The sequence below is a fragment of the Anastrepha obliqua genome, chromosome 1 (assembly GCF_027943255.1).
Source record: "Anastrepha obliqua isolate idAnaObli1 chromosome 1, idAnaObli1_1.0, whole genome shotgun sequence".
Lineage (NCBI taxonomy): Eukaryota > Metazoa > Arthropoda > Insecta > Diptera > Tephritidae > Anastrepha > Anastrepha obliqua.
This window is the reverse complement of record NC_072892.1, coordinates 58,394,832-58,419,200: the sequence shown is the minus strand read 5'-3', so window position 1 is coordinate 58,419,200 and position 24,369 is coordinate 58,394,832. Positions and strand designations below refer to the sequence as shown.

The following is a 24,369-nucleotide window of genomic DNA, read 5'->3' as shown; positions in this document are numbered from 1 at the left end:
ATAATCCTGCCGAAAGAGTGAGGTTAACTTTTATTGGCGTCCCCTTTAAATTAAACCTTTTCCGTTAATATTGACATCCTTACAACACGCGTCAGTTTTTGAAAACTTAAACCATTAGTTTTCATTTAATGAGTAACATTTTTATTATTGTGTTTTTTTATGTTTTATTCCCCTCTCCTTTTTCATTTCATGTACGTATTTGTTTTTGCTGCCTCATTTCAATTTAAATTCAACTTTGGTTATTACGGAAAATGACAAAAATAAAATATAAATAAATAATATATGTATGAATCACAAAAAACAAAATACTGCATAAATCAAAAAATTATTAAAAAAAATCCATGTAAAAAATGGACTTACCTTAACTAATGGGCGAACAGCCAAAAACGCGCTTGGCGGCAGCAAGTCACAAACGGAAGTTGCTGCTACTGCCACTATTGTCAATGATGAGCAAATAAATGCAACTGCTAATACAGACGCCAAAGCGTTAGGGCCTATTTCGCCCATTTCACAACAACCCACCGGTGCTGGTGTTGATAAACTCGCCAAACAAATATCACGCCACAGTGAATCTGAATTCGTCTCAGATTCTTTCCAAGCAACTACTGACACCGACTTGGAAGAAATCAAAGATGGCATGCGTAAATTGGGTATTGACAGTATGACAGATCAAGTGATCGGCAGTGATGGTAAGAAATTGATTTGATTTTATTATATTTTATTTTGTTCGTTTATACTAACTTTTTGTTGAATTATTCGTTTTTTATTTACAAGTACAAACTTATGTATTTACATATTTACTTACTTTTAAGTTAGTGTTGTATTGTATAATTTGACTTACGGGAAACTTAATAAAGAATGCACGTTTGTGAAAGGGCGTAAAGTGTATAATTTTCATTTTCATTTATTAAGTCTAGGGTAACAAAACTTTACAAACAGACGAGAGGTATAAAATATCTTAGGTATAATATTTAGAGATAAGACTTCAAGGTCATTTGATTCCAGCAGAGATAAAAATAGTTATTTCTGAAGGGCGAAATCGAGATCGAACCTAATAAAACTTCTATTAATTTTATTAAGAGACCTAAAATAAGTGCATTATGTAAATAATTTGGTTTAAAAATTTTAACATGCAACGGAAAGTGAATGTGCAATACCTCCTTTGGGGAATATTACAAGTAGGTCTGGACACTCAATGATGCGACAGACAATGGCTTCTCCTGTTTATTTTTACTATATTCTCTGGAAAAAGCGAAATAAACAGACAGTAATTCCAACTGGCCATACATTTTTATTTATTACTGTAATATCCAATGTACACACCTAACATAAAATTAACATTCTGTAAATTTTCAAGAGAGACTGCATAGCCAATAATATTATCTGCAAAAACAGAAGGTTCAAAGGCAGAAATATGTAGCCACTTCTTTTTGATTGCAACAGCAAGTTCAGTAGACAATTTAAATTCCGTCGCAATGCCCTTGGCTTTAATAAATTTCTTATTTTGCCCATTTGTCCAGTTTGAGAAGTCAGCGGTGAGAGCACTTGCGCCAACAGCCATAATAGAACAAAAATCAGCACAGCGGTTAAAAAGAGTAGGAGCAGACTGTTAATCAACAGCAGCGTCATGCGAAGAAGGAGAGACGGTAACATAGATTTAGCCGAAGTAAAAAAGCTCGGAAGAGTAACAGAATTAGCGCAAACGTTATTTGAAGCGATAATATCAGCAGCTATATGTAGCTATATGTTTTTTTATAAAAATTGTATGTAGTTCATTCTTTAACAACAACCATATTAATCCACATACGATATTTGGCACAGGTTTTGGCTATATATGTATATTTTTTTATAAAATTTTTTTTTATAAAAATAAAGTTCATTATTTAACAAAGGCCATGATTTTTAAAAATTCGAAAAAAATTCTGTAAAATTTTTGTTGATTTTTCTAAATTCTTTCCTTCACGGTTTAATTATTTTTATATTTCTAATACACACACATGCGAGTATATGCATATGTACATATTAGAAAATATTGAACAAATTTAGTGCAGTCTTTGTTAAGTTTCCCAGCAAACAAATATTCTTTAATAATATTTTTTTTATATATTTTATTCAAATTTGCTTTTTAAGATCTTTTTTTTTTTTTTTATACATTTCTGTTGGTATTTTGTGTTGTCATATGCTTAAGTTTTTTCGCACTATCACTAACAAAACGGAATGTCTAAATATTTACTAATGAATGCAAACGTTTGTTAGCTAAAGTAATCGCAATTATTGGTATATTCGAAAGACGTCAGCACCTCTAATGCAAATTTTGAGCGAAAAAAAATACAGCTGGCAACACCCTGCTATCTGTCGTCCGATTATTAAAGTTATGTGGGTAAATTCTATGGCTTTTCTCAAGCATCTGATTTCGGACAGGTCAAAAACCGGAAACTTCTGATTGAACTTTGAATTTCACACAAAGATTTTTGCATTTTAAATATGGATCTTCCGTAATATTTGAGGAGATTCATGTGGCAATATTTTTGGCTAAAAATCTACTTCAATTTCATCTAGCATTAATATGCGTGGTTATATTTATCGATTTATCGAGTAATTGCTTTTAAACAAATTTGAGCCGAGTTGTTGTTGTTGTAACAGCATGAACCTACCCGTGGAATGCTGCTTAAATGACAGTCCCAGGCCGGATATAAATCCGAGTCGTTCCGTCTACATAGAACTGACTGTTGAAAAAGCCTCAAAAGTGTTGCCTAAAACTTTTATTTCGTGGCTTTTAAACAATACATCAAGGACATAAGTGGGATTGGCCAAACAAACACAACGCTGTTGATGTATACGAGCATAGGTCGATAGGTCCATGCAAAAATTGTATCCGGCCAAAAAAATCTCCATACGCAATTTTCCCCATATGTTGGCCGCTCCAAATAATACGATTTCTAGAAATGCCCAAAATAGCTATTTGCTTCATATATAATCTCGATAATCGACCAAGAGACAACCATTACTTCATATTTGCTAACAGAAGTAGTCGCAGGAACTAAATCTGTCGTGGGTTAAGGGACAATTCATAGCCTAATTCACGCAGCTGTGCTGAGGAAAAGAAATTTTGTGCCGTTTGCGATAGTTTTTTTGCATCAGAGCAGCTTCAACTCGATCCGACGGCTCTGTATAATATGCGATAATCGTTTTTTCATTTTTAAGATAATCACTATGCATGGCACCAGGCAAATATTATATTACCAAAACACTATAATTAAGACCTTTTGATCGGCGGAAAGACCCACTTTAGCCTTTCCCTGCCTTGATTGGTTCTTAACATCTTGCTGTTTCTCACTCAGCATGTAATAAACTAGCAGCCCTTTTGCGTACCTTCCCAATATTATGCGATGAACTTTACCGACCATCGCTGGTGTGATAACCTCAATTAGGCGGCCGTCGTACTTGGCGTCACTTGTACTGATACGCTCGTACTGCAATTGAGTGAACCATTGTTAATATATTGTAACTGGCCTTCGCCAGTCGTTTATTGTACAACACTTTTTGGTTTTCGTAATGGGTTTTTTAGCTCAAAAAGTAGTGCTTCATGAGCGCTGAATTTTACTTTTTCCTAGTTTTACGAAAATGTTCGTAGACGGAAATTAAAAATGGTAGTCCCCCATATAACTATCCAACGAATCCGTCGATCCGTCCAATTAGCATGCTTTCCTTTTAAAATATCCCTCTTGTCAAACAAAATAATTAGTTTAAGTAGCAGCCCCACATGCTCTAATTTTCAGGGACTTACGGACTTATCCTCGTGAATTTTGTATAACGAGCCCATAGTGGGACTGAAATTGAATTCGGTGGCAAATTAGCTTCATCGATCTTCCTTTTTTTGAAACATATTTTGATCAAAGTCTTCTAGCTGAGTAGTCTTTCTGCAAGTTATTCACCTGAAAAGTACAGAACTGAACTGAACGAAAGTTGCAGTAATTTCTATTTTAGTATTAGGAGAAGTATTTGAAAAGCCTCCGAATGTTGGAGCATACATTTTGTCTACAAGCATTTTGCATTAGCGGCACTCGAAAAAGGCAATGCAATTTCAATTTTCTCCTTTCATTCAGCCCGCATACATATCACAAACAAAAGAAAAAATTCATCCTTAATCGGCAAAGTGCTTCATTTACATTTAACTAATACTCGATTGTTAAAAATAGATTTTCGTACGACTCAACTTTTCCATTTAACAAACCCACACACGAGTACAAATGCATTCTTGCATTCATTGTCGTTCAGAATCTTCACATACATACTTACATATATATCTGCAAATTAAATTCTCTCTCCTGAGTCATCAAACACTTACCAATGCATTCGTTCTCGTACAAAACATGCGTATGTATGTGTGTATGTATTTGCAGTTGTTAGTGCAGACTTCGTTTTAGTCCTCCTTATTTTCACCGCTTTCTTCTCAGACATACTCCAAAGGCACAGCTTTACATGCATTTTAGCAACTTTTTACTTACCACATTTCTTTTGCACTTTCTTCTAATGAATTTAATCACAAAACAACTTCAATTCGTCTCATTGCTGATTTGCGCTTAATAAACACAAAAAACAAAAAAGAATAAAAAAATAAAAATAATTCCATTCAACCAATCAAACAAAAACAAAACCGAAACAAACCGTGTAAATTGTGTTTTCTTTCTTTTTTCTCATTTTTTCTCTCTCTCCTTCTTTTTTTCTTAACTTATATTGGTTACGTTTATTACAACAACAGCAATGACATTTAATTATTAGAGTGAAAGAAGTCACGAAAGACGTTAATGTTTTAAAATAAATATGAAATGAATTGCATATAACAACAAATATAACTATAAAATATGTATATCAAGTAAAATTATATAGATGAAACGTGAAATATCTACATAAAGAAATTATAGAAATAGGCGTTAAATATTTTACTAGCGAACATCAGCAAAGATTCTAAATTGTCAAAAAACCAGAAAAATAAAGCAGAAAACAGAAAACCAATATCAAATAATTAGGAAATTAAAATGAAAATGGATAATAGCACACATACACCCATAAAAAATACCTGCATATTTCAGCGAGATCCACGTAGTCATAAACGAAAAATTCTATGTGTACACCAAATTAACCCACAGATACTTGTAGCTACTACAAACATATATAAAATTATATGTATAAGGGCGTTAACTAGATGAAAAAACAACAACTACAACTACAGTAACAGTAACAAAAATAAAAATATACTAAACTACATTTGTGTGAAACACTTGCAGCCCAAAGTCATAAAAATTAAAACGGACTTGAAATGACTTTATGGAAATGTAATTTTATAAAGCATTTCAAAGTTGTTTTATTTATTTACGAATAAGGCCGTTACAATTTATACAGGGTGATTGGTAATGCGATACATTCTTCCTTGTAAGTGGTTTACTATGAGTTATGTGCAACAAATTTGATTTAATGAAAAGACAAGCAAGCATAAATGGTTGCAGCAGAGTTGCCAAATTTAAATAAAATGTAATTTTAAAGTTTTGTAGCGATACTTTTCTAAAGAAAGTTGAATCGGAGATTAATTTCAAAAACAAAAAAACATTTTCCGCTAAAAATTACCACAAGCTCAGAAACAAGTTATTATAATAATATTAATAAATAATAAAATATAAGTAAATAATAAATATAAACAAAAAAATAAATAAATGCGTGATTACGTGCGTGACAGAAATTCGGTAGTACCCGAGTTCGATACACCGGGTGTGAAATACCAAATGATAGAAACAGTTTTTCTAATGGTGGTCGCTCCTCGGCAAAAAATTGCAAGCCTTCGAGTGTGTTTCTGCCATGAAAAAGCTCCTCAGAAAAAAATCAGCTGCCGTTCGAAGGCGGCATAAAACTGTAGGTATCTCCATTTGTAGAAAAACATTAAGGCGCGTGCCACCAATTGGTGGATAAGTTCCGCCGGTTGTTTGGCAACAACCTAAAATTATTCGCTTTTGGAATCGTGTAGACGCCGGAGGAGACAATGAACCTTAAATTTGCACACTCTTGTACTTTTCTTAACAACTTGGCGTACTAAAGATTTCAAGCTTAAGTTGTATGGAACACAAATTGCAAAAAAAAATTGTGTGGTTATAGGCGACGAAACTTATTTAAAAATAGACTTCAGGATATTTCTGGATAACCTACTTTACTGCTTGCAGTCTGGAAAAGACATTACAGAATGGAAAAAATCCATTCAGTTAGAAAAGTTCGGCGGAAAGGTACTAATTTGTCAAGCCATTTGTGAATGCGATCATAAATGACGCCATTATTTACTATGGAGACCATCAACACTGAAATTTTGGGAAAGTGTATCGTCACAAACTTCTTCTGCTCTGCCTATATTATCATAATGGTGCAATTATAATTTAGCCGAATTTGGCTCAAACAATTTACAAATTACAAAACAATTACAAAACAAAATGTCAAAGAGGTTCGAAGATAACAAAAACTTGGATCCACTCAATGTGCCTGAGATGCATCCAAATGATCGATATTCGATTCTGATGAAAGTCGAACTTTTAAAAATAGGAAAAATAATATGGCGGTCGAAATCACTAAAAGTGAGCAAAACCGTTGTACAAAACTTGATGTCGGGTCTTTCAGGAAAAGTTTGGACCTGCAGACAGCAGTGAGTAGAGTAGCTCAATTTCTTTATCTATTATCCTTATAGATATGTAAAAATAATATAGTATAAAAAAGTAAGTGCATGCACTTAATGAGCGCTTTTTAATTTATAGGATTTTCTGTGACGGTCCAATGACCACCATCGAGTTGCAATTTATTAAATTACATTGAGCTGAGCCTATAAAAATGACTACTCAGAAGTTTTGGGGTAGCTCATTGCAAACCCGGGGTCAATTTTTCAAATTGGTGGATCCAAGATGGCGATCCGATATGGATTTTTGCACACAATTTTCTTAAAACCATGGCGTAATGGGTACTTTTGAACTCCAGAATCGTGTTCAGCGCACTAAATATATTTCATATGAAAAAAAAGAAAATTTTGTAGAGCGGTGTAATCGTTCACCAATAGAGTTGTGTGACGTTTTGCCGAGCAATTTTTTTTAGGGTTTAAATAAGTATCTGATTTACCCTCGTTTAGAAAATTATCGATGCAGCGCCTAGAGTGCAGTAATTTGTACGCAGTCAATGAGTTTTAGTGAAAAATCGCAGACATTTTAAAAGACTAAGAAATGCTATAAATAATATTTTACCCTTACCTAAAATTTGTTGCAAATAACTCGTCATTTATTACGTACAAGCGACGTATTGCATTACACATCATTTTGTATTTTACTTTATTTTCCAAAAAATAAAATATACTCATACTACTCTACTTTACTTTCATTTTTCATTCAAAGTAACTAACTATTTCATTCTTTGTTTTTGTGAATTTTTTTTGTTCGTTTTTGGCTAAAGCACGCTTCTACTCGCTACTACCCCGCCTTAGTACTCTCGCCTCTTGAAGTTCTCAAATTTCGTTTTATTTGCCTTGATGGTCATATTCGCTTTTGCTTTTCTGCATTTTTCCATTTTCCGAACTCAATAAGTTAAAGGCAAAAAAACAACAAAAAATTAAAATAATATATAAAAAAATAATTTTTAATTTATTTTATTTTGTAGTAGAACCAAAAAAAACCATTATTATTATAATAATTTCCTACAAAATACAAAAATCTTATCTCAAGCAAAAGGTGAAACAAGTCATTAAACGAAAATATCCCGAAACACAAACAAGAAATTATATTAGATTTACCTTTTCCAATTTGCAATTCGTACAAATTCAAAACAAAAAAGAAACACAAAAACAACAATTTGACTTAACCAAAAACAAATTCACAATTATTTATTTACTTTTCTTTTCGTTTCGTTTTTTTAATCATCTTGCAGAAGATTGAATGGATTTACGCTAAATTACTATTTAAAGAAAAAAACTAACAAAATTACAAAAAGCAAGAACCAAAGTATCACAAAAACTTTATGTAAACAAACAAAATACCAAAAAAAAACCGCAATGATTTGAAAAGAAACCAAACTCCCAAAATAAAGAAAACAAAAACTGCAAATCCAACAAAAAGAAACCCAAAAAATATGTTTACTCAATATAAATAAATGAAAAAATTTACATACATATGTATAAAAAAATTACCAAAAGTCAAAACATAACAAAAAATTTTGTGTGGTAAGTTTAGAATTGTTGATTTTACAAATAAATTACAATTACAATTACGATTAATTACACAATTACTATGCAATTATCATTATGCAATTTATCGATTTTTTTTGTATCCAAAATTTACAGATATAAAACCGATAATACCCCAAAATAAATATGCTAAATTTTGATTGAAACCAAAAAAAAAACACGAAATTTAATTAAAATCATATATTCGTTCGTATTACTTCGATTTTTGAATTTTTGTTTGCTAATTAGTGCCGTTCATTACTTTTGTCTAATTGTTCGTTCGTTCATTGGAGTTGGATTTTTAGTCAATTGTATGTTATTGACTTATATGCGTTAATAAGTATGTGTATGTGTGTGTGCGCAAGTGCATCAGTATGTGCGGATGTGTGTATGTCTCTATATGCCCACGTTTATTAGTGCTATCCTTTAGTATTTTAGTTACATATAAATATATGTATGTATGTGTGTCTTTTTTGTTCTTCTTCAGATTGAACTGTAAAATTTATTAGATTTTTTAGCGAATTAGCTTTGAGTTTTGTTCATTTATTAAGTGTTATTTGCGCTCGACATATCTTTTCCTCCACAATGCAACCTTAAATACGGTCCTAATGAATTTAAGTTGCAATTTCTATTACTCAGCTAATTAAATTAAGGCAAAAAAACTGTTCTCTATTCCACTCCATTCCTATTTAACTTTCCTGTAATCCGCACTCAGTAGTAAATTACTAAAAAATAGTTATCACTAAGAGCCGAGCCCGAAAGGGTGTAGGCGCCAATTAAGAGCCATTTTCTTAATGTCCGGTTCATATTGTTTTCTAAATGATGACTTAAAATGAAAATTTCATTTTCATCAAGGTCTGATTAATTTAACTGACGGTTGGTTAGTGCGATCATTGTGAATATTTTACCAAGAATACTCGTACGCAAAACCCCATTAGAAATACTCAAGAACTCCAAATCAGCTGAGTTGGGCTTACAATTATTTGTGTTTTTTTTTAAGTCTTTAAATTAACAAATTCTTACAAGAAATGTAAAGAAAGTGCTGAAAATGTCAACACCCATACCCAATCAAGGATGATAGGCAGGTTTGCTATTTAGCTATGGGGAAAAATTGTGCGAGAACCTTGGCTGCCATGTCACTTGAGAGATTTTGGAGACCAATTCTGCACGGATATTTCATATGTACGAGTATTCACAGACTCGTAAACAAACCGCTTCGTGACGTCTGCACATCAGCTGATTTTATGAAATTCGCTCAGAGCCGGATAACGGGTGGCATACCTAATTAGTCCTAAACTGATTCTAATTAGTTCTTGAATTTATATGTTGTAATATAGGCGGCCGCCGTGATGTGTGTACGTGATTACCATGCGATAGTGCCCAGGTTCGAAACCCCGGGTATGAAACACCAAAAGATAGAAAAGTTACACCCAGTCAAGGGTGTAAGCGGGTGTAAGTGTATATACTTAGTCTTGCCATAAATTCTGTGCGAAATTTTACAATGCATACGGCAAGAATAAATTCGCAGAAAAAGTTCCTTTATTTTTGCTTTTGTTCGTATGCATAGCCTACTCATAAATTATACTGTTTCGTGGCAAATTGCGCTTGTTAACTATCTAGTGGGGAGCTAAGGAAGTTCGCATTGCGGTGATTGCAAGATCCTTTGAGCCCTCTACTCACCACATTATCTCATCCAGACCCACTTCTTTTATTAAACTTAAGATAGATTTGGGTTGGAATGAGCGTATGTCGCTTTTCTCTGGCTGCCAATGGCCAGAAGTCTCAATCTTCTCCACGCCATAGCGCTGCATTCAAGGAGAAGGTGCATTGGAGTCTCCTTTGACTGGTCGCAGAAACGACAAGAATCAATGGACCATATCCCAATCAAGTGCAGATGACTACGCAGTCTGCAGTGGACTGTGAGAATGCCCGTGAGCGATTTGAGTTTATCCTTAGAAGGATTATGAGTTTTCTAAACCTCTTTTGATTGCTTCCTGACAATCTAAATGTTGGAAATATAACACTACATTTCTGCGATTTAAAAGACGGCCTAACCTTTATATTACTTTAGTAGCTTATGAATATAAATTTTATTTTAGAGTCTCATGTCCAATTCTTTAGAAGGCTCCTTACACTTTTTCGTTCCATTATTAAATTAAAGTAAATTCTGAAAACCCCCTTTGGCATTCTTTAAATTATCTTATTTGTGTTCTTGTTGTAAAGATGTTTAATTTCATTTCTGGCAACTTATACTAAACCGTTTAGTCTAAACGCCAGCTTTTTATTACTCACAAAACGCACTATGAAATTTATTCTCGTACCTTTTTACCCCTGGCACGTCATCCTCTTTGCTTTGTAGACCTAATGTCATCCTTCGTCGTGTTGACGTTGATATTTCAATTTCATATTAAAAGTATCCTGAACATAAATATTGTCCGCAATGGTCAAAGAAATGGGTTTTATTTTTGTGTCTATTTAATCTTTAATCAAATTGGAAAAAATAACTGAGCGATACCATTTGAAGTGATCAAGTATTTGGGGCATTGTAAATTTTTCAGAAAATTTATTTCTTTGTAGGCTTGAATATAATGAGAAGTAACTTTTTGATAAAATATTCTTTGAAAAAAAAAAAACAATTTATTGAAAAACCAAAAACTAAAAAAAATATTTGTTGAAAATAATTGGATTTTTTTTTGTTAATTTTTGAAAATCAGTAAACTGGTTTATTTATTTGTGGCCTTCATTATAAGAAATATTTTTTTGAAATATACTTAAAAAAAACATTGGTCAATCAGAATATTTTTTTCTGTTTATTTAATCTTTAATCAAATTGAAATAAATACCTGAGCGATACCATTTGAAGTATTGAATTGGAAATGGGTTTCAAGCCTACAAGATTATAATTAAAAGTAATTTTTTGGATAAAATATACTTAAAAAAATGTGTTTTAAAAACAAAATAATAATTTTGTTGAATATTTTTTGGAGCTTTGTTTTTGTTAATTTCTGAAAAACACTCAATTTTCAAAAAATTGTTTTATTTGTAGTCTCTATTATAAAAAATAATTTTTTGGATAAAACATGCTTTCAAGAGCATTTTTTTTGTTTGTTTAATTTCAAAAAAGTTTTAAATTTTCAGAAAATTTGTTTATAAAATAAAGTCATTTTTTAAAAAAATATACTGAAAAAAAATTTTTTTTTAAATTTTAAAAAAATTTTGAACATTTTTTAGAATTAAATAAAAAAAAAATTGTTGAAAATTTTTTGGAATTAAATCAAAAAAGTGTTTTGATTTTTTTTGCAATTGCATAAAAAAAATTTGTGTTGTAAATTTTTTGGAATTTTTTTTCACCTCCGATTTTTTTTCCTTATTTTTATCATTAATAACGGAAACCGTGCTCGTAATCGCTGAAGGATTCTTATTGGGATTCCCACAACATTTCGAGTTACATTCAAACACGTACAGCGAACCAGTTAAGCATCAGTTACTAAATCTAACCAACCCTTCGTTTCCAAAAATCACACAAAATAAAAATTTTAACAAAAAAACTAAATTTTTTTCAACACAAATTTTTTTTAAACTTATGTTTTGACCAAAAAATTATATAAAAATTAAAACAACCGAAGATATATCCCTTTTAAAAATTTTACACTAAAATTTTCACTAAAAAATTTTATACTAAAACTTTCAACACTGATTAAATTTGAAAATTATTTTATTTTTTCAGTTTACCTCTTATTATAATCAAACCTACATATAAACGACGAAAAAGTTCAAAATACTTGAATTACTTGGCATACAAGGTGGCGCCAAATTAATCATCATATCGGAAAAATTATAATTTGTGCAAATGGCGTAGACAGCTATAGTATACAAACAGACAAGCAATAGAGCGCGTAAAGGCCAAAATAAAGCTTTCCGTCACTCAAAATCATTTTTTTATTTCGTAAATTTTTTTTATTTTGTAAAAAAGCTATTCGAAAACAAAATTGGATGAATAATTTTGCGCCACCTTGTAGAATCGCCCCCATATCCCATATAACTGTGAAAGCATGAAAATAAGAAACGCGCCAAGGATGACGGTTCAGGGTAAAAAAAAAATATTACACCTATGGTTCTTGTCAAAATTCACAAATCCATTCTTAATCTTATTTTGTGAAAAATTGTGTATTTTTGTTTTTTAAGTTAACTAACTCACCACACAAAATACAATAAGAATTTATTTCTAAATTTTTTCTATGTATTTTTCTCCTTTATACCTTTGATTGTATGTACCATTCGCCTTTAAGAATTAAAAATTAAGACAGAAGAAAATATTAATTGGGAAGCCAGAGTTTACAGTGAGGTGCAAAGCTGCTTTTTCTTATGCAAATACTTTAACATTTTCATCTAGTTCCTTTTATGCTTATGTACTTTGATAATGTGATGGCGTTTTAACTTTTGAAATGCTTTAAAACAATAAATTTGAAATACTAAACATCAAAAACACTATTTATTTAAATAATTTTACTAAAATTTTAATTTCTATTCTATTCTTTTTGTTGTTTTTTTTTGTTTTGTTATTAAACATAGATGTAAATTTTGTTGTTCTTTTTAAAATTGCTACTTAGCGCTTGACTTATTTAGACATTTTGCTGTGGTTGATTTTTGGCTTGCTTTTTAGCGTTCATTCATTTGCTTTATGTGTACGTATATAATATTTTACCTACATGCATACATTTTATATAATAATTACAAGAAAATTATAATAATCATTTCTATTTCATATAAGCATTACAAAGCGTACGGCAAGAACGGAAAGGATTATTAAAATTAAAAATCTAAAATCACAAAAAAATCCACATGCTCTTCACTAATATGCACCGAAACAAAATTCTTCTTATTCGTACATATACTCGTATACGTACTCAGTATGTAAATATTTATTCTAAAGAAAACATTATTCAAAGCACGCATCAAATATGGTATATAAGTAATAAGTTATCATGCAAAATGAATGATTAGTTAATTTTATGCATTTCTCTACCGATAGCACTAATCTTATTTTTGTTTCATTTTTTGTTCTCAAACAAAGATTACATTACAGTTACTGTGCGTATACCGAAAAGAGTACAAGTCTGCAATGGGCTTTGTCTAGGCTACGCGCAAAATCCTTAGAAAATAAACTCGTAGCTTTAATTTGATTTCGAAGGTAGGCGGAATTTTGAGTTTTTCCTTTTCTAGCTTCATTAACTCAATTGGTTTGGTGTGTGTGGTAAGAAGCAGCATGTAAATAGGTACAACACTGATTATTTCCTATACTATGTATCAATAAATACAAAGAGGCGCAAAATTAATCTTCCAATTTTGTTTTTGCATAAAATTAATTAATTAGAGTGATGGAATTTTTTTTTTTTTACTTTTACGCGCTCCATTACTTTTGTCTGCTTGCTTACTGCAGCTGCCTAATTCACAAGTGCCAAATGTAATTGACGTACAACGCCATTTACAAAAAGTATAAACCTTCCGATATGGTTGTTAATTTTGCGCCACCTTGTATTCACTTATGCATATAATGGTTGCCTCAAAGTGATCTGATATTTTGTTGAGTTATTATTGTTATTTATACAATTGATGCTATAAGAGCATATTTCCTGTTGGTTTTTTCGCACAAAATATAATTCGTCTGCGAGATGCGTCTATTAAATGATGTGGTCAGTTGGTGTAACACAACTGATATCCCTTTAAATCTTAAATCTGTTTCTCACCGAGATCTACTCTTTTTACTCCCTTTTTATACGAATTTGATTTAACACAAATTAAAAAAAAAAACAAAATATGTTTTTTACACGAATTGCTTTTTTATAACACGATTTTCAATATTGTATGAATTTTTCTTGAATCTCATAGAGCAAATAGACGCATGTACGAAGCGTTTAAATTAGTCTCAGGAAAAGTCTGTCGGGCTCTGTAGCTTTTGCAATTTATTTGGATTTTTAAGTGATTTAAAATTTGTCTCAGACGTTGAATTTATTTATTTTTAAGGGGGGACCCTCATTTAGACGGTCGAAAAATGCATCATTTTTGGGAATTTTTTTCTCAGGTAAAATAACTTCAAACGTTTTGTAATTCATAAAGTACTTTAATAAATGTCTTGACTGTCTACAAAAATTTTCGGAGAAGAAAAAAAACATTTTAAGTATGGAAATATACACCTCGTCCATGGCACCTCATTCTATCTGTGTACATTCTAGCGCTCTGAATTTTTTTCTGAAATAAAAAAACCAAATTTTTTTTAAAACTTTAGGATAATACCTTCGATGTGACATTTTGATTTCAAAAAAAAAATGTCGAAATTGATATTTTTTACCCAGTTTTATGTTAAAAGTGATTTTTCATGCATAAAAATTGACTTTAAAATTACAAAAAAATATGAAAATCTTTTTTAAAAAAAAACACTTAATGTCACATTGAAAACAATTTAATTATCTTTAAAATGAGCTATTGTAAAGCCTGATTGGTTCAATACAGCGTTCTCAATTGTGTACACAAAATCGAAAAATGATGTTTCGAGAAAAACGCGTTTAAAGTTTTGGATACAGGCGATCAGGCCACCCGTCGCGTCCTGTTAAAAATTTTGTCACTCCTTCAAAAATACAGATATCGACTTGAAATTTTGAAAGTATATTCTTAAATAGTTGTAGAATAGATTAAAATTATTTCCAAAAAATCGATTTTTTTGACCCGATAAATGAGGGTCCCCCCTTAAGTCAAAGAGCCATTTAATTATGCAAATTATGCAAAAGGTGGCAAGTACAGGGTCCGGCACTCGAAGTGTAACCAATTAAAAAGGCCATAAATTTAGGTTGAAAAATTACTTTTATTCAATTCAAAGTAAAAGACGTGTGAAAATAATACAAAATTAAGACTCAATTTACTTTTGCTCGATATGAGCACCTTTTGCCTTGACTATGGGCCTTGAGGCGGTTCAGAAACGAATCGCAAAATGAAAATGAATCTCGATGAAAACGATTGGAGAGCGCCCATCTGCGGTTACAGTGGCCCAAACCATGACCTGTGGCGGGTGCTGCCTCCTGGTGGCCAATCGATGACTCAAATTCTCGTATAAATGGTCGGAATGGAATAAACCCTATCGTTATGGGAGTTTACGAATTGCTCAATTTGAAACATTTTCTTTTCAAAAAACACAATGTTCGTAACATGAAAATTAACCGCTTACGGCCAAGCAAAGCAACTTCTTCGCTCTCTCAAGTCTGACTTTTTGCTGCTTCGGTGTGAAATCATGCCGCTTTTAGATCTTGTAAGACTTGACTTTTTCAGTATGTGGCTGGTGCTACGGTCAGATATTTTCAGTTCTTCTTCAGTTCAGGTTGACACTTCGTTTCGCTCAGGTCGCTTCTTCACTCTTTGAACCATTTCACGTGACGTTGCCACCTTCGTGACGTTTGGCGATGCTGTCATTGTAACAAGTAATGGTGCAATAAACAAACAAACTTCATTTACTTTAGGGTCCTCGAACTCACGAATAATCGCTGGTTGTCATTTTCCAGACAAATAAAGGGTGATTTTTTAAGAGCTATAGGAAAGTTTTTCACAAAAACATACGTAAAATTCAAAAAAATGCATGCAATTTTTATTTAAATCGATAGTACAGTCCATATAATTTAATGTTTGAAGATTATTTCATGCAAATGTTGACCGCGACTGCGCTTAAAATGGTCCATCCGCTTAGTCCAATTTTGGCATACTTTTTCCAATGTTTCGGCCGGTATCTCACATATAAATGCTTTAATGTTGTCTTCCAATGCATTAATTGAAGCAGGCTTGTCTGAATAGAGACTCGCCTGTCAACAAGTCCATTGTTACGCGTGCTGTGTGGCATGTGGCACCGTCTTGCTGAAACCACATTTATGCAAGTCAAGCTCTTGCACTTTGGGCAAAAAAAGTTGGATATCATTTCACGGTAGCGCTACCATTTACAGTTACGTTACGATTCGCAGCATCTTTGAAGAAGTACGGTCCAATGATACCTCCAGCCCATAAACCGCACCAAACTGTGACCTTTTCTGGATATATTGGTAGCTCTTGCAATTCTTCTGGCTGATCTTCACTCCAAAATCAACAATTCTGCTTATTTACGTACCCATTGATCCAAAAATGACCTACTGCGTTGCGGTAGGTCGTTAGGCTTCAATTCTTGCACCAGCTGTGTTTTGAAAGGCGTGAAGCCTAAATCCTTTCGCAAAATGTTCCACGTTGTTAAGTAACAGAGGCGCAATTGCTGCGAACGGCAACGAATCGATAATTGAAGATCATTAACACTGGCCGATACAGCTGCGATATTTTCTTCAATCCGCACTCTACGTAAGCGTGTTGGTGCTTTGATGTCCAATAATGTAAATTTGGTTCTAAATTTAGTCACAACAGCTCGAATAGCCGCTTCAGTGGGTCGATTAAACTGACCATAAAATGGAAGAAGCGCGCGATACACTTTCTTAACAGAACACGCATTTTTATAATAAAATTCAATGAATTGCAAGCGTTGTTCGTTTGTAAGACGATTCATGGTTAAATTATAGACCAAACTGAAGATGTTTGACAGTGAACCAAAACACGAAATGTGCGTCAGCTGTTTAAACCAACTCTTTCAAAAGATAATAGCTAAAAAATCACCCGTTATAATGCAATCACATTATTACGTTAGAAATCCATTACTGATTTTCGTTTTTCGCGTTTACTCTCGGCAAAATGCTTCCGCGCATTTGTAAAAAATATGTTGGACTGTCATTTAGCCAACTAACAGACAGCTGATGCCCGTGCATCAGCTGCGCGAGCGGTCTGAAGTTGGTTAAACTTCAAGTGCCGGACCCTGTGAACCTAATTCTCTTTTTGCACGTAAGTAAGCATTGATTAAATGAAATCAAGATCCCGTATACGGTGTACGCTCGTTAATGTGAACTAATCAAAACCAAGCGGGTTCATATTTGCGAATTTGTTCACTTTTGCGAATGTTAAAGCTGAAAACAAACCATTTTATTCCAATTATGTATTTTAAAATTAAAAATCACAACGCAGCTCATCGAAAAGCTATCATAAAGTTGCAACAGATTGGATTAAGCTGCTATTTCAACACTTTTAAACGTTTCAAAAACGATGGTTGTTAATGCTTTTCTGAGTGTAAAACAGTAGAAAACGTTCCCAGAAGAAAGAAAACGCGAAAAGTTACTAGCCAGACTGATAGGATGATCGTTAGACTACCAAAACAGAATCCCATGAATAGTGCTGCTGACATCCATTGAGAAGTTTTTGTTCATTAGGGAAAAGTCAACAACGAAAAGAACAGTTGCGCTTCGATTGGCAGAAGCAGCGCTTCACGGTCGACAGGTACGGAAGAAGCCATTGGTAACAGCATCGCAACGACAAGACCGAATTGAATTTGCTCGGGACCACATATCCTGGACTCAAAATCAATCAAAATCAGTGGCATTGATACGAAAATCAATATAGTTGGTCCCGATGGTAGAAACGTACAGCACGCGACCCCAAGTTCGTATCACCAATCATAAAGATCGGGAGAGGCTCAATATTGCGTGCTGCTGCTTTTCGTGGAACGCTGTCGGGGCAATTCATCGCATGGATGCGGTCAAGTACGTTGAGATACTTCAAAATTTAATGCTACGTTATGCGGATGATTTGGGAGTTTCAATAAAACAATGATCCGAAGCACACTTCTCGTGTGGCAAACAAATTTTTCCAAAACAATTCGATCTCTCTTCTGAATTGGTCATCTTCGACATGGCCGACACAAATCGAATAAAACATCTTTGGAATGGCGTAAAAAAGGCACTTAGTACGCAGAATATCACAAATTAGGATCAGTTTTTTGGAAAGTGATTTTGTTGAAAAGTCTCAAATAGAGAGAACTGGGTATCGTTTCAAATTTTCGAGTCATAATTAGGCTTCTTCCAAATTGAACATTTACTTCGATTGAAGGCAGCCGGTATTACAATGCGTATATCCTCTGGTCAAGGCCTTTCGTTGGTTATATTCATTGTACTGTGATCACAATCTTTTTTTTTTGTTGGTGTCCAATTTGTTATTGAACTTTCAGGAACATGTTGTACCTCCCTCGTATGCAGACATTCATAATTTTGCTAAATTATTTCTTTTCGAAAATTCGTTATTGGTTTGTTAATTCTTCAGTATCGGTTTGACGAACAGAAGGCAGTGTTTGTGATCTGCTATTTATCTCTGCAGATATTGCATCCACAAGATCTTTTAAGCATACAAATGTTGATCTACATATTTTCCTTTTTTTTTAATCATAGCCAGTTTCATATCTTCGTTCAATGATTTAATCGCTGTGTAGATTAGACAGACTTGCCAAGGAAATGGCGCATCTCAGTTTGCTATCAAAGTGTTTTGTTTCCCCTATTCTTCTCACTGTTTTTTTGTATTGCAATGGAAATTTATGGAAATTATTTGTTCACCTGGAATTGACAACAAGGCTGAATAAAGCCATAGTATACCGAAAAATTGCTCTCTGATGCCAGTTATCAGTATTATTACCCTATGTTCGTAGCAAAAACAAAAAATACCATACTTACTGTATCAGATCATTTTGAAGCACCCATTATAAAAACACTATTTGGTGAAATTCACAAAAACTATATCCAAATTCCTTTCTTGCTTCTCGCTCTATAAATATTTTTAAAAATTTCTACAGATACATACCTACATATGTGTATGGTATATAAAATACGAACATCCTAAGTGTTTATAAAATAGTTTTATAACTTCAAACATACATATAATGCAAAACCTCTTTATAAAACCGTTATATATACATAGATGTGTATGTACTTTTGTATATGAAATATTTATTCTAACCGCTTTTTTACATTAAAAAAATACCATTAGGAATTATTATTAAGTGAATTAAATACATATTATTTAAGCATTTATTAGTTTATTTCGATGGCAGTTTACATATTTCCATGCATATGTACATACGAGTATATCTTACATCATGAATTTTTGAAATGCTTTGTTAATGAATAAGGGATCTTCACGTAGAGGAGAGATGGAAAGCCCGCAATGAACATATTTTTAACTCACACAATAAAGAAAAGTTACAATAAAGATATTCACGCGAATCTGTTTAGTTTGGTTGTTCATTACGCCAAATGACTATTGGGTAAAACACCTCAGCTGTTATTGTCTCATTACCCCAACAAAGTGACATTTTATAACAGATGATTGCCAAGGATGATAGATACCAGGTTTGCTCCTTTGGTATGGTGAAAAAACTAATTTTTGAGGGGAACTTTGGATTCTACGTCGGCATATCTGTAAAATTCGCTCAGAGTCGAATAACGGTATGCTAGGTAGTGCACCTCTAAAAATGTTTTCACCATGGATAATTGCTAGTTTATCTTATGTCGCTAAAATTATAAAGCTTGCCATTTTCGCAATTCGTTAGTTTACAGTTTGGCGAGTTTGCAAAAACCTAACTCAAACTTAACCTGTTAAGTGATTATGTCGTATATATGCGTCAATTTCACTGAATTTCCTGATAATCGTTATCATAATCGTTCAGCCAACGTGCACGGTAACTCCAATATTTGGCTGAAAGCCGGTTTTGCATCGACAGTCTTCGCTTGAAATTAATTCAGCTCAGTAAATCGAGCTGTCTAAGAAAAATTAATCGCTCAACAGGTTAAAACCGCCAACTAATAAAGTAACGAACTTGGTATGAATGTAAATATACTCTTTGTTGGTTGTCTGGCCAAGCTCCTTAAGAAGATTTTTTTCGTGGGTGAAATACATTCGGAAATTTTCCATTGGCTGCTGGACCGCGCGCTCGTGGACCTCAAACTTTAAACTCATTTTCTCGAAACGACTTTTTTCGACCTGGTGTTGTCAAAAACCGAATCGTCTGAAATTTTAATATGTTGTTCACAACATCAATGGCTATCGCCCGAAACTAGAGTCATATTATTATTTCAATTATTTCATATATTTTTGATTAAAAAACTGAAAAAAACAACCGATTTTTAGAGTGTCAAATGAATATTTGGTTGTTTATTCTAGTAACGAGACATAGCTACAGTCATACTGATTAATAATGTTTTTGGTTTTTGTGTTCCAGATAAATAGAAGAAAAAGAAAAATGAATGGGCAACACCGTTCAGGTCCAATTTTTCGCGAGAGTCAACTTCAGCGTCATTTTTAAAATTTTTAAAATTGAAAACAAAATTTTGTTTGATTTTTGTATGTAAAAGAATTTAAGTAAGAACCCTAAAAAATTTAAATATCGTTTTTCATTACTGTTTTTTTGTAAAAAAAAAATACCTGAAAATACCCTAAATTTTCGAGATCTAGACTACCGGGACCCCTTGAGGATACAATCTCAATTCGGTCGCAGAAATAGATTAATAAATCAAATTTTTTTTTTTTTTGACGAGAGATTAAATATTTTTATAAAAACGATTCATTTTAATTACGACATTATTTTAATTTATTATTATAATGAATAAACAAATTCCCAATTTCCATTGGTGTATATGCGAATCTGGTCGACTAGCTCTTCAAGACCGAGAAAATAAAGTACATATTTAAGAATCGTACATTGCAGCATTCCAAGCCATGAACAAAATTGTGCATGCTGCTTTTGAGATAAAGTCAAACCTGATTTGGAAAAGCATGTTAATGAATTTTCCAAAACATTTAAGAGTAAGAAAATATCTGAAACTCAGAAAATTCACGTAAATTTGAGTAATTTGGTTGACCATCTTCAATTTTTAGAGAGTGAACTCTTAACTTGGGATCGTTATAAAATAATCAAAATCGACAATGCCTCATATATATCTAAATGGAAGCAGACGGTCATATAGTTTTTATCTCAGCACTTGCAACTTTACCTAAAAAATGGTTAACCTAACTTAACCGCACATTAGCATCAAATGTATTAACAACACTAATCATCTGGTATATTGACTATTTTCGTTAAACTATATTATTATTTATAACAACAGACCTGCTAACTCGGTAGCTCGTTAAAATTTTATTTTGTAAGAAATTTTACAAAAACATAATATTAAATACGACAGAAGTTCACAAATTACGAATATAACTTTAACGAATTCAGTGTGAAAACTCTCCCGATTAATATTCTGAAGATTTGCTTTTGCGTAAAACATTCGACATGAAAGAAATATTGAAATATAAGACTTAGCTGTAATTTACGCTCAACAAGTTAATAGTGAAATACCGCATTTAAATGCCCAATTCCCGTGCTATTGTTGCTGGTAAACTCTCTTTCGCAACATACTCACTCAACTATGTTGATCTAACGGAAAATGTTATGCTAACAGATATGTTAGCAGCGATATGTGCTTTCAGGCGCAGCCAAAACCGCAAACGCAAGCACAATAAAGAGGGGCCATGAATTACATTTTTTTGGTAGCATTTCGTAAAAGCAATAAGTTGTTCCCCTTATTTTTAGCACAAACATATAATTTTTCAATAAAAGAGGTAAGCACACCGATTATTTGGGAATAAAAAATACATGGATGGACCTCTTTGCATAAACTACGCGCAATCAAGTACACAATATTTAAGTTGTAATAGCTTTAAGTAAATCGTTTAAAATAGAAATTAAACCTTATTCATAACATAAGCGTTTCAATACTCATTTTAAACATAAATCTTACATAAATTCACAAGCTCCCCGCACACTTAACCCAAAGCTTTTTTGAACATTGCAATACTAAATCTTACAATTTAATTTTAAGTAGCATAAAAATACACCACAATTAAATTTTTATAAATGTGGTTGAGTGTATAGTATAATACATATATGTATTTATGTGAATGGCTTGCAAGGCGCTTAGGCAACAGTTAATATTCATTTATTTACATACCTATATACTGTATTTATAATACATTTATAACCTTCTCGTGCTACATTAAATGATATTTGCATACAACTATACATATATATATATATATGTATGTATATCAATATACCTACATAATACTCGTTAATAATTTACCAATTAATTGTACTTACCAAATAATTCAAATAATGTGCTTGATGACTTTTAATAAAAATTGTAACTTACGCAAATTTTATCTCATTTTCCCCCACAATAAACACAAAAACATCAACAAAAAAACAACAAAAAATCGTCTAACCAATAAACGAATAAACAAACGCAAACGACGACGCACTTGCATAGAAGAACAATGGGAAAAAGATCTGGAGGCTGAGTTGAAGGACTACGAAGTGGTAGGCGGCACGACAGCCGCTCATAGTCGTGCAGGCGGCGGCGGCGGCGGCGGCGCCGTTAACAGTGACGATGGCAATGGCGACGACGACGAAATACCGACAATATCAAATCTGCGCACACGTTCAACGAACAACGATTGGGAGGAATATGCTGATCTGATCGAAGATACCGATGATTTAAAGTAATTAAGAGCCTGTATCGTAGCTTCTTCTAACTCAATTCATAAACGATTTTAAATACATACATACATATTAATATATTATTCGTGTTAATACCACCAGCATCTATCTCCACCTCCAGTAGCATTACACTACTATTATCTTGATTTTTTTTATTGATTATATGCTTCTGAGCATTCTGAATTAATTACTGCCTGTACGTTTACTTGACTTTTAGTATTTGACGTGTATTTTTTCTTGTTTTTCTTCTTTTTCTCCATTCCACATACTTTTCCAATCCCGACTATTGCTACCGACGGCTTTACACCTTCCCTTCTGACCTTACTTTTACTTTATTGTATACAATTTTTTGTCACCCAACTGTAACTGTCTGTATGTGTATTCGTGTTTTCTTTGTATTTTTTTTTTATTTGGTTTTTTGGAAACTGTATTGCTTCCATTGAATTTAACGTATAATGAAATATAAATATATATGTGTACGTATGTATATGTAAAACAATTAAAATTTGTTACTAAATGATGTGCAATACAAAAAAAATACTTAAATGTTAAAACATGTTTGTAACAATTGTGAAACATTTAAAACTGGAATAGGACACTGAAGAGTTTGAGGAGGGTCATGCTGGGCTATCAATGAGCCGAGGAGTTCTTTACGCCTTTTTAGTGTTTTTTTATATATTTCGAAAACCTTGTTGTACGAATTAAAAAAAAACACAAATTTTTGGAATTAAAAATTAATATTTTTTCCTTTTGAATAAAATATTTTTGAACAATTTTATGTTTTTAAACCTAACTTGATGGAGTTAGTAGAGGAGGAAATTATAATTTTTGGAGTAATAAATTAATTTTTTTTTTTTACTTAATACAAAAAAATTTAAAAGGGCTGTTTTTAAAGTAAATAAAGCTAGTAGAGAGAAATTTATAATTTTTTTGAGTAAGAAATTAAATTTTATTTAATAGAAAAAACTTTTAAAAGGTCATGTTTTTAAAGCTATCAAAAGCAAGTAGAGAAAAAATTATAATTTTTGGAGTAAGAAATTATTATTTTTTATTTATGCAAAATATTTTTGGCAAATTTTACATTTTTAAGAAAGAAAATTATAACTAAGTAAGAAACTAAAATTTTTTTCTGGAAAATATTGAAATATTTTGCTTTCTTACACCTAAATAGTAGGAATTAGTAGAGTAAAAATTAATACTAAAATAAAAAAAAATTTTTTTCTGGAAAATATTTATTGAAAAATGTTGCGTTAAAACTTTTTTTTCTGAGAAATATTTTTTTAAAATTTTCCTTTTTTTAACTTTTATCACAAGGTAGCTTCGAATTATTATTGTTATGTTTTTGAACTGTTATTTGCCATTTATTGGAAATCTAGAAATAATTCCACTTAATAATTTTCTTGTAAGTTTTATAAAACTTATTAATTTCAATTTAAATTTGGAGTTTGGAATAAGAAATTTAAAAATTATGGTTTAACAAATAAATTTAAACTAATAAATTAAACTTTATCCGCTTAAGTCATATTCTAAAATTACTTCAAAGCCAAACAAAAAAACATAAAATAAATAACTAAATTATAAAAAAAAACATATTTTAATTATAAAAAAAGTATTTTATTGAATTTTTTATTTTTTAATATAGAAGAAAGACTCGGTT

At 32.0% G+C, this 24,369-nt stretch overlaps 1 protein-coding gene across 7 annotated transcripts in view; it reads left to right on the top strand.

Moving 5' to 3' along the window:
* LOC129244385 (synapse-associated protein of 47 kDa) overlaps positions 1-23,792 on the top strand; it is a 149,399-nt gene extending 125,607 nt beyond the window's left edge. For 2 of the 7 annotated variants that reach the window (XM_054882008.1, XM_054882012.1), the window contains exons 9-11: positions 381-689; positions 22,483-22,714; positions 23,307-23,789. In XM_054882008.1, coding sequence (XP_054737983.1) covers positions 381-689; positions 22,483-22,714; positions 23,307-23,349 — 584 coding nt within the window. In that variant the 3' untranslated portion in view covers positions 23,350-23,789. Of the gene's footprint in view, positions 1-380; positions 690-7,944; positions 8,237-22,482 lie in introns of all 7 variants that reach the window. The other 5 variants (XR_008582367.1, XM_054882016.1, XM_054882025.1 and 2 more) reach the window with 5 other exon arrangements.
* Positions 23,793-24,369: the final 577 nt, after the last annotated feature.